General features: G+C 43.8%; 1 protein-coding gene across 1 annotated transcript; it reads right to left on the bottom strand.

Moving 5' to 3' along the window:
• Positions 1–11,399, bottom strand: ATP6V1E1 (ATPase H+ transporting V1 subunit E1). Its single transcript, XM_030960579.1, has 9 exons — positions 11,211–11,399; positions 7,218–7,283; positions 6,223–6,332; positions 5,676–5,742; positions 3,817–3,906; positions 2,613–2,681; positions 2,137–2,231; positions 1,191–1,278; positions 1–612 (listed from the first exon to the last, which is right to left on the bottom strand). Exons 1-9 carry the CDS (start codon positions 11,241–11,243, stop codon positions 550–552), a joined length of 681 nt encoding a protein of 226 aa, XP_030816439.1. The 5' UTR covers positions 11,244–11,399; the 3' UTR covers positions 1–549.
• Positions 11,400–11,674: the final 275 nt, after the last annotated feature.

Genomic DNA, 11,674 nt, shown 5'->3' with positions numbered 1-11,674 from the left:
TCCATACACACACGCATTTTTATTTTAATAAATAGAGTTTTACAGGCTCAGGCTTTTTTTTTAAATCACATATACAGAACAGGAAATGCCTGACCAAGTAACATGAATTGAACTACTAACCTTGGGAAGGAATGCATGCCCTCTAGAACACTGAAGACCATAACTGAAAGGGGATTTGACATCAGCAGCATAGTAATTTACTTCACAGATCAGATAACTTGAGAGAGACATGGCCAAAGCAAAGAGAGTGACCCTAAATGCACCACTTGTCTTTAGAGAGTCACAACAGCTTAAGGAAAGCCAAGAGCCCAAGTGCCTCCATTTCCTAGTGCCACTTCTGGATGAATATGTATGTCTTCACATCCTTTGAGCAATGCATTCTAACCACAAGTAGAGAGGCTAAGCACAGCAGGTATGCAAAATTATTCGATTGAAGAACAGATACTGGATGACACAGTAATGTTAAATTTCAAGATTTTAAATTAGCAGATGCTTTTGCATCCCCTTCAGTATGGCAGTGGAACAGATCCCACCTTCTCTCATAGAGCTTTAGTCCAAAAACTTCCTGTTGGCATTAGCACCAAAGAGAGCCACTCTGATTTCTGGCATCATCTGAAGAGAAAGAACACATCAGTTATGTGAAATGGGCAATAAAACTGCTGTAGGTTCTTCCTGCAGGCACTCTGGGATAGTTAGGTTGGCTTCAAAATTAACAAGTCAGTTCATCTGAGCTTGCTGAAGTCTTTCCCTGATCACACATTGCCTGCTACTCTATAGACTGAAAGCACTGCCTGTACTGCAGCATAAGAAAGAGATGCCAGAGCAAGGGTTTTTTGCACTTGGGTGTAATAGGTCTCAGCCAAAGTTTGTACTCAAGCTAGCTCCAGTAATTCAAGTTAGCCTCAGCATTTTCAGCATCTTGACTGCAGTGCAGTCATAACCAAGGCTTTCAGTATCATAACTTATAGAGCTTTATGCTCAAGCTTAATTCAAAAGGAATCATTCTGGGGAAAGCCACGTCTTTTTTGCTGTAATTTGCTTCTTTCCAATCAAAAATAACTTCCTACTTGTCATTCCCAATGAAATCTGATGCCATGCACTATTGTGACACTTTGGAAACACAAGGATTTAATTACAAGAACAAACTAGTTAATTGCATTTTGTTTACCCAGGTTGTTGGAGAAACTCACCTGCTGGGCTACAAGGTCCAGCCGACTTTCCAGGGTATTGGAAACTTTAATTTTACCATCACTGTTGTAGATTTCAACACCACCAGCACTAAAGATGGACAACAAAAAAAAGAAATAAATTAGTGAAATCCATGGGTTTCAGTCAGGGTCAGAATGTAGCAAACATATCCCAAATCAGCATTTATAGAAAAGTCAGATACATGGCTAACATTTCTCTTTTTTTAAAAAAACAACCTTTTTGATCATGTCTTAACAGGAATCAGCCCAAAGAGATCCAGTGAAGCAGCAGCACAAAGCATCTTTGGAGTTATCAGGGACCACATCTATGTGCAAGGACCCTCATTAGCACGTCTTAAAGGGAAGTGGAGTTTTGCAATTTGTCCCTTCAAAACAGCTTCTGACTCTGTGTTATTAAGACAGCTGTCACATTTTGGGAAGTGAGGAAAGGAGCCAGAAGTGCTGTTTGTTGGCCCATAGATAAAGATGACAGAATATACAGCTTTGTCTATGGTACCTCTATGATACCATATGGAAACAGAGTCTTGCAGACAGAACAGACATAAAACCCATCAAGTGATTATCCTGCAGCCCTTCAAGACTCAGTTTGCTTCATCTTGAGACAGAAAACATGGCTACATCCATCTTCTCTCTCCTTAAAAGACCAGTGGGTCAGTTCCTATGTCAGTTCTTATTCCCTGCTCCAGCACTGTGAATCAGGCTGGAGATTGCACAAAACTTTTCCTCACATTTTTGGTGGAAACAGTGCTTGTCTGGAGAAAACTGCAGAGTGTGTGTCTGATAAACTCCAAGAAGTGCCAGTTTCACAAGAACAACAGCAGCCACTTTCAGGACATTCCATACCTAATTTTCTAACACTAATGTGAGCTGTGGCTTGAAAAGTTGCATTAAGTTAGTGCCCTGTACAAAACAATCCCATTTTCCTTACATATCTTCTGGCAGGAAGCTGTCTTGGTCAATATGAACATCCACATCCCTTTTTATGGCATTTTTGTAGATGGGAATGCTCTTCTGTACAGCAGTCTAGGACACAAGATAAACTTCCAGTTAGCACTGACAAATGCTACTGCAGCACATGGGTTTGATCATTCAATCACTTGTAGTAATAGAAAAAAGGGATTGAGGCCTCTTTTTTTTTTAATTAAGCAAATGCATTTTAGTTTGGCTCTTCAGCCAAACCCAGTTATTATTCTTAATACTGTAGCCATGTCTAAAGTTTCCAAGGTAATATCCAAGCAGGGAAATGACCCCCAACTTTGCAAGCACATTGTAGCTGCAACAGAAGTGCACCAAGCAAAGCTTGTTTCCATGTCACACAGAGAGGGGGATCTGAGCAGCAAATCCATGCAGTCAGGTCTCAGCCCCTGTGAGCAGGGCACTGTCAAAATATTCCAGGCGTCTCACCTTAACCATGGGGAGGTCCTGCTTCCTGCACCGAACAACTAATCTGGGCTCAAGCAGCTGGTAGAATCCCTGCAAAGAATAACCATTATAACCATTTCACTTTCAGGAGCTCAATGTTTTCTTTGTCACAATTATTTAACCCCAAGAAAGGAAAGAAGCTGATCAATTTGAACCCCAAGCCCCAATAGTGTCAGCCTCATTTATTCACATCTTTGCTCACGAGTTCACCTCACACAGCCATTCTGAGAGGACAGCAGCAATATTTGGGGAAGAGCCCAAATATGGATGATGTTTTTGGAACTCAAGTGCAACTAAATATATGGAATCTCAGGACTGTGGTGCCCAGTTCCAGTTTAAAGGGACCTACAATGATCATCTGGTCCAGCTGTGAGCACAGATCCCTCACTGGATCTAACATAACAAGCCAAGAGAAGTGTGGCAAATTTGCAAGAACAAGAAAGGGTTTTTTTGATGTACAGCAACACCAGACCCGAGTGTAAGAAAGAAACAACACCCATGTGGAGGCACAAGCTGGTAGGAGACACTACTGAGCAAACTCTGCCATCAAGTGTGACAGGAGAGCTCGTGATGGCTCCTGGGAGCTCACAGCAACAGGACCAGTCTGGGCCAGAAGGAGGCACCAGAGCCCACAGCACTGACCTGGCCAAGGCTTACTGGACTTTCAGCTGTTCATTTCTGGGGCTTGAGGATGCTCTTTAGGCAAGCAAAGCTCTGGTTTCTGCTTTCTGTGCCTGCTCCTGCCACAGGCTCATTCCATACTACAGTAAATTTGTCAAGGCTCATTAATTAAAGTCTCAAATGCTGAAAAGGTTTTGAAGCAGATGGGTATTGACTGACTTGTGGGCTTGGAGGAACAGCCTCTGACAAAGGAGCACTTGATCCAAATCATCACTACAGAGCTTAATTTGTGCACCCTAAAATGAGGGTGTGCATCTGCAATTATTCTTACAATGGACCTGCTGCTGGTATCCAAGGTTCTACAGCTCAAAGTAAGCCACAGCCTTGTCTGCTCAGAACCCAAGACTCAAAGATAATGAAGTGATATTTAAAACTCAAGGATCACCCAGATCAACACTTGATGCAGACTCCAATACAACTGTAACTTTCAGAGGGCTATTTCTGACAAAAGAAACCTAGGGGGCTAGGGCAGCAATGATCCATTTCTTACAATTTAAATATTTACCTGTAGAACTAGTCCATCCAGCAGTGTCTGGTACCTGGCAGAATCCTTCACCACCTTGGCAAGTCTCTGCTTGGCCTCATTCAGCAAATCCTACATTCAGAAGAAATCAGATCAGCAGAGCCCATCTGTTTGGCATTTGGTTTCATGCCTACCAACTTTCTGTACTTCCATTATAGCTCTCACACCCTGCCAACACGTAAATGTACACTCCAGCTGGTGTTCATCCAAGCTAGACCTCCATCTCTGTGCATGGCACACCATCCCTGCCCAACACTTCCCTTCCTCCTGCCCTGGGCTGACCTCATTACAACCTGACAATAATTCCTGCTGTGTGAAAAAGGGAGAGCTCAGGAGTAAAAGCATGGTACTTAAATTTTAACTTAGATAAATTAAGTATGTAGTAAATAATTGCTTCATGTAAAATAAAACAGTTGTCCAAATAAATGTTTTTCAGCTTTATGGTTGAGCAAAGAAATCCAATCTATTTTTTCCATCAAATAATATTCACGTTAGGTATTCTTTAATTGTAAGTAAGTGCAAATAAAAATTTTAAAGAGAGAGCTTATTTTTAATTTCAAGTAGCTCTCTTGATTACCTTACTCAGCAAATCAGCATTGGATGGGATTGAATTTTTAAGACATTTTTAAAGAATCAACTCAAAGCTCCTAAAACTGAACCATCAGAAATACTTCAGACAGAGAAACTCTCTCCTGTTCTACCTCATGGTGTTTAGAAAAAGAGTGCACAGTAACACAATCAGTATGAAGATATAAAACTATCACAGTTTACTGTCATGGTCAAACCTAGTTATTCTGTCCTCCCTAGAGAAACATTGCATTTCTGGAACTGCTCATCTCTCATGAAAGAAGCCAAAGATCTGATAAGGAAAGAAAGAGTGAGCAGCATGTGACTTTAAATGTCTTAAAATGAGGAAGACTGTTTAGAATTACTCAGAAGCATGAGGTTGAGTCAGCAGATAAATGAGGAAGAGATTACCCAGCAGAGACTAACACAACAGAGTTAGCCCTTGAGCAATCCACCTTCCTCCTCTCTGGGAATACAATCTAAAGTTTGAAACTCATTTTAAGGAATCAGTAAACTAGTGATTTTTTTCTGCTAACTCTTCTTTTTCATGATAGCATCAACCTGAACATTTATCCCATCTTTTATTTTTGACTTCTACGGGCCTCTCAAGCTTTTCCAACAGCTCAACAGCCCCATCTAGCAGAACATGGAACACCCAAACTACCTCTGAGGTGGGAGAGCACAGCAAAGCTGCTCAGTGAGCAGAATGGGGACACACTGCCCATGGTGAGAGATAAACACAGGAAACCCAAACAAGCCTGAATGCAGCCTGCTCTGATGAAGGATTACTCTGTGTCAACACACACACGGTCACCAGAACAAGAAGCAAAACTTTTCATGGCCTATGGGCCACTGAAGCACAAAAAATCCCAGTTAGTGGTGTTTTAAGCCTCCTTGCTTATGCCATGCTGGGTTTTTTATATAAACACTGCTTCAGGCAAACAGAATTTCAAAGTTCTACCAACTGTGCAAGAGAGAGTTGCTGCTCTTTAAAGAAACAAGCCACTGTGCAAATGACAGATACAACACTGCCTGCAACGCTCCTGGCAGACCAATGTACTTCCCTAAAAGAGTGGGTAATGGAAACTGTGAAAATAAGGAGAGAGCAAAGCTGGACTAAATCCTCAAGGCCTTTTCAGAGCAGCTTGGAAAGCCATTTTTGTATGTTGAAGCAAACATCACTCAATCAAAAATTGTATTTTCTGTAGAGAACAGTTCCATTTCCTAACTTATGGCAGAAACAGAGACTGTGTGTTTACTCCAGAGATACTCACTGCAATAAGGTCATCCCTTGCCTTGAGGACCTTCAGCCTTGCCTGATTCATCAGGTTGGACATCTGGCTGCAAGTTGCATGATAAAGTTGAATCAATCTATCAGCCTTTGACAGAAGAACTGTAACATTTAACTGCAGGCTTTGCATTTAAAGGTAACAATTCTACAACACTTAAAAACAAGGTCTGTTCACCTGTCTGAATTCTGTCTCTGGACTTGCACAAAAGATTAAACTGCAGAAGCCCTTTCTTGGTGAAGACCCAGCCAAACTAAACCCAACATGATCATTTGTCCCAGGGTAACAGAGCAGGGTAAAGTTCTAGATGTTAATTACATAAAGAAATGGGAAGGATTCTTTCATCACACTGTAATACCACTGCACCTCAGCTTTGTTAATTTCTCCTCAGAAAAAACCAAGAACTCATAATTAGAACTAAATATGTTGTCTACAATTTGAATGTTTGCAGGGCCAGAAGAATTTTGTATAAAATGAACAACAAAATGCAAACTCAGGCTCTGAGGTCAGCTGTCTAGCCCAAGCAACTTACATTTTCTTTTGTTGTTCAATTTGCTTCTCCTTCTTTTCATAATACTCCATGATTTTCAGCCTCTGTGTCTGAACAAGGCGACCCTTCTCAATGTTGAATTCTTCTTCTGCCTACAGTAAAAATTAAATAACTGAAGTGGAAATTGATTCCTTGGGCTGAAAAAAACAGAACCAAAATGTAACAGAGCACATTCACAGACAGGACAGGATGACACAATTTATGATTCCATATAAAAACCCTTCACCTCTTTAAGTAATTCTTACACTAGGAGGGTGACAGCACAGCTTTTAATTTTTTTTGTAAAGCCTCACTAGACAGAATGTAAAAACATGTGGATAATTGTCCTACTTATACCTGAGAATCCAGTCTCAACTTCTAAATTCTGTTTGCAGATCTTCAGCAATACAGGCTTTAGTACTGATTAAATATTTGAGTAAATCTAAATGTTTAAGGGAGATTAAATATTATCAGCAACATGTATGCTGAGTCCAATACCAACAAGGCATTTCACTAGTGGTGTAATGCAGATTGCTGGGGCTGAAAGGCACCATTAATCCTTCTTCAGTAAACATCTATACTCTAACACCAGGTTAATATTAAATCCAGTCTCTTGTGGCTTAACCTAAGTGAAGCATTCAGCAAGTAATTCAACTCCTGCCTTAAATACTAATTTGGTGGGGGAAGGTGTTCTACTCAATCCAATTGAGTACCTCTCAGCTCTCCTGATTGCTCAAAAAAAGGGTTGAACTTTGATATGAATATATTTATATTCAAGAACCACCAAAACATTGACCAAAACCAGCTCTGAGTCATTTTCATTTGTCAAAAGCTAAGAAATGCTATCTTTGTTTGGTACATTTTTGCTATGTAGTAACTAAACAGAAAGCAGCTGTAGCTTACAAAGGTTTCTAGTTCTCTCTCACTGTAACTTTCAGAGCAGGATGTGGGAGGCAGTTTTCCTTTTGCACTTACTGACATTGAACTTCCATTTTTACCTTTGCATCTATTTCTTCAGCCTTTTCATTGGCTTCCTGCTCGATGAAAGCCATCATGTGCTTGATCTGGAACAAGAGAGAGGGAAGAAAATGTTTTCTGCAGGAAAGGACATTGACCAGAGGAAGTAGGTATATGTATCTACTCATCTAGATCCTAGATCCTCCATATCCATTTACTATTTCATATAATATTGTTTTGCAAGGAAATGTCATTGAGCATACACAAGAGTCAGTTAATCTTGACATATATTACAAGAAAACTATTTCCCCCAATAATTCTATATAATGCTCTTTCACTAGCTGCCATTAGAAGAATGCTCTTCAGGTAGGCAACCATAAAAAAAAAAAACAACAAAACAAAACAAACCAACCAACCCCAAAGTAAATTTGTATAAATGCAAGGCTGGGTATTTTTGTTCTTCATTAATGAGCCCAACTTTTTCACCCCTGGGATTATTAAATAAACCTCCCAGACTCCAAAAATCCTCACATAGCAAAATGAGTCTGTTATGACATTTATATGAAACATAAAGATTACATAGATGGCATCTGAATGAACCTGGGCCTTCCAGAGGTGAACAGTGAAGCAAAGTGCCACTGACCACTCTGGTCAGATCTGTACAGCCACAAGTTCCTTTGAACACCAGAGACCCTTCTCTTGGGAAACTGTAATAAATTCTGTAAAAGCCTATACTGTCACTTTGGAGGGGCTGGGGAAGGAGTCAGCAGCAGCAAGGCTCTGTGACCCAGACCACATCAAGAATGTCACATGCTGCTTCAGAGCCCCACAGGAACTAAGAAGTTCTACTAGAAAACATTTCTGAAGCCACCTCAAAGCGCTACAAAGCCCAGGTCCAGCAGCTGGGAGAGCAGGAAAGCAACCAGACCAAGTTCTGTTCAGCCATCATATGCCTCTCTGTGAGCAGACCTCAGCTCAGGTTCCCATCTGGGGCAGACTGGAAGGACTCATTCCCAACCAAACAGCAACTGAGATGAGGTATAGACACTTCCATGGTCAGATGGAGCAGATCCTAAAACCTACTGACTGTCTGCCTGCACTTAGTGACGAGACACATTTTGCAGAAAATCCAGTCTGAATAAACTCACACAAAAGACTCTCGTGTTAAAATTAAATGTTTTAAAGAGATTAGAAAGGTGCCAAGGTGAAAAATGAGCCAATGTGCAGAACTAAGCCCATACAGATGAAAAAACAGAAGTGAAGAGACAAGTGGAAGATTTTAAACATGTGTTAGCACAGTGGAAGAAGTGAATAGTTACATCTTCATCCTCAATATCAAATCAGCAGGTTTTCTTTTAATTTGTGTCTGCAAAGACTCTCAAGTGCTTGTGTACCTACTCTGCATTTCAGAAAGGACAAGAGAGGCATTTAAAATAAAGATATTTTGCTGAATAGCCTATTGTTGAAGAAGACTTGAGAACTCAGCAGCAGCAGCCTTTATGTTACCGAGTCACTTCCTCCAGTGTAGTCTGGTTTCTGAATTTTGGAAAAGCACTTTTAACAGTTCTGGGTGTTCAGGAAACATCCTCTGTGTAAAGATAAGGAATGAGATGGAAGCAAGCTTGTTACAGTGTGAAGCAGTGTCCTGTCTTGGCTTTCCCACTTCCCCTGTTCCCTCTCCCTGCCTCCTGCTGAGAGCTGTCCATCAATCTCAGAAAGTCAGCAAGGCCGTCGTCTGATAGGTCAAGTTCAAAAGATGCCTCTCAGCCCTGGGGACAATTGGGCCATCCAGGTGTCATTTGTCTCCTGAGCCCCCCGCTACCTGGTTGGTAGCTCACCTACCCCTTCCCCTCCCCCTTGCCCTGAGCTTAAAAAGACACAGGACCATGCGGTCAGCGTTGTCGCTACATTCAGAGGCCTGCGTGCCCAGGAATAAACTCTGGACTATGACCCCCTAGCCGGATCCATCTCCTTTTTTCCTCTTCGCCTCGCCTAAAGCTTCTTCATCAGAGGTCGAGCCTGAGTTCTGTTGCCTGGACTTGTTCCAAGAGCCTAGCTGCCGCATCCAACTAACCAAAGGTATCTCTGGGGTGTAACACCACGGCTGCCGCCTTTGGTCAGGCAGCGAGGGCCAGACAAGCCCAGGCACGTTCAACCCGGTAATATTGGGATTATATTCCAATACAAGCTAATATGGAATGCACTTCTCCTAGACTGGTAAGACTGAACAGTGTTATTTCCTACAAAAGCTGCTGTACTGAAATCTCCTTTTGCTTTTTCTTGAAGAGAGATCCAAAGACAGATTTTCACATCTATAAATAGGATTAGTTTTAATAACAGTGACAAAAATGTATTTTGAAATGAGAGACTTATTTTAAGGCAGTATTTCCTACAGAAAGGAAGAAGGGGTTTTCCTGTCAGGAGCAGTGTGATTACCCTTTCCAAGGGAAGTTCTAGATGTCAGATGGGCTTTAGAAGTGACCACATGGAACAATGTATTAAATACCTTTGACAGAACAACAAAGCAAATCTGACAGTGGGGAAAAGTCTCAATCAGAGATGATTTTCAGAGTGACAGTCACCGGAAGTGTGGTGGCAGGAGGAGCACCTGGGAAGTTGATGCCAGACTGATCCACATGCAGGACTGCCAGCCATCAGCACTGTCCAGTTAACAGGATCATCCTGGGCTCAGGAGTGCAAAGCACTGACAGGAATGTGCAGATGTGGAATGCCATCAGTATTACATGTTTGATACATCACCAGATCCTGAACTGCCCTTTGAAGTTCAGGTCTGGCTGAGCAAGACCACCCTAATGTCAGCTTTATTTTTATTATCTTCATAAAAGAAGCAGGAAAAAGAAAAACCCCAACAAAACACACGAGCTTGAGCTTTGAAGATAAAAGGAATACAATGTAATGTTACAATTCTCCTTCTGGAGAAAGGCAACCTACCAATTTTACTTTCATTGTGATGCTGCCTTGCCAAGAGACTATGTTTACTGAATGAGAAAGTGAGACACAAGTACTTGTGATGCAGAGGACAAAGGGAACTCGCCTGCTCTGCTCATCACCTGCAAGGAACTCCCCAGACCAGTGCTGACTGGATGCCCACGGCCTTTAACACCACACATCTCTCCAATCCAGCTGAAAGCAGTTTTTTTAGCTGAGGGCAGTGTTTACTGTCAACAGGGACAGGGTGTCCTGCCTCTGGAGGAGTGTCCACAGCCAGACTTCAGGGCTGGAAGTTTCCACTGCAAGCCAGCCCCAGGCTGCACCACTCTGCTTAGGATGTAGAGCTGAGAAGGGCATTCAGGAACACTGAGCAGCCCACCCAAATGCTAAGGTACAGCTAATGGCAGGTAACACAGCTACAAGCCAAAAAGAGATGGGAAATCCTTAGGGAACCATGGAATCATTTGGGTTGGAAGAGACCCTGGGGATCACCCAGCCAACCATGAACCATAACCTTTAATCCACTAAACCACTTCAGGTCCAGACACCTCCAGGGATGCTGATTTCATCACCTCCCTGGGCAATCCATTCCAATACTCGACCACCCTAACAGTGAAGTATTTTTTTCAATATCTGATGTGAATCTCCCCCGTCTCAGCTTAAGGCCACTTTCCCCGGTTCTCCCTTCTGCAGGAAGAAGAGACTGGTTCTCACCTCTAAGCATCCACCCCAGCAGCCTGTAAAAACACAGAGCTCATCTAAGGCTCTGCATTTACCCGCCCTGGGTGCAATTAAACCCTGTAGAGAACACACAGCCTGCTCGGGAACCCTCTCGTCACACCCTGGCCTAACACGGCACCAAAACGCCGAAGTTCCCCGCGGGGCCCATCCACCCGGCAGGGGAAAAATCGCCTTCTTGTCGGGAGACTCCTCTATCCAAGCCAGGATCCTTCCCCTCCACCGATCTTCCGTTCCCGGAGCAGCAGGCCCGGGCCCAGCGCTGTACTGAGGGCCCGGCGCCGCCAGCCCCGCTCCCCGCGGCCCCTCAGGGGCTCCGCTCGGGCCGGGCCGCGCGGCCCTACCTGCTTCTGCACGTCCGCATCGCTGAGCGCCATGGTGGCGGTGACAGGGACGGTGACAGGGACGGAGGCGGTGTCGGTGGCGGTGTCGGTGGCGGTGTCGGTGGCAGCCGCAGGCCCTGCAGACACGGCCGGTGCCGTCGGTGGCCGCGAGCGGAATCAGATCCGGTTCGGGTCGCGGCCGGGGCGGGGCTGCCACACGCCCCGCTCACCGGGCATCCGGACCAATAGGAACGCGGGAAACGAGTGACGTCACGGCGCCACATATGGTGGCCGCGTCGCTGTCACTGTCCCTGTCGCTGTGTCATTTACAGGGAGTTACAGCTGCAGCGGACCCCGCTGAAACGCGGGGCGAGCTCCTCTGTCAGCCCCCAAAGCCGCTTTGTGTTGGCAGCAGGGAGAAGCAGAAGGATGCAGGAAACAGCCCGAGAAGGGGAGGGCAAGGAGGGCCTGGCAGCAGTGCTGTC

The sequence above is a fragment of the Camarhynchus parvulus genome, chromosome 1A (genome assembly GCF_901933205.1).
Source record: "Camarhynchus parvulus chromosome 1A, STF_HiC, whole genome shotgun sequence".
In the NCBI taxonomy this organism is placed as follows: Eukaryota; Metazoa; Chordata; class Aves; order Passeriformes; family Thraupidae; genus Camarhynchus; species Camarhynchus parvulus.
Note: the sequence above shows the minus strand (reverse complement) of the source record. Positions and strands in the feature narration are given on the sequence as shown.

Excerpts from the sequence above, each read along its gene's own strand:
- ATP6V1E1 (XM_030960579.1), bottom strand. The coding sequence starts at position 11,243 with ATGGCGCTCAGCGATGCGGACGTGCAGAAGCAG. Across the intron at positions 3,907-5,675 it reads CAAGGGATGACCTTATTGCA|GATTTGCTGAATGAGGCCAA; the intron begins GTGAGTATCTCT and ends TTCTGAATGTAG. Across the intron at positions 1,279-2,136 it reads AGCTTCCTGCCAGAAGATAT|TGCTGGTGGTGTTGAAATCT; the intron begins GTAAGGAAAATG and ends GTCCATCTTTAG.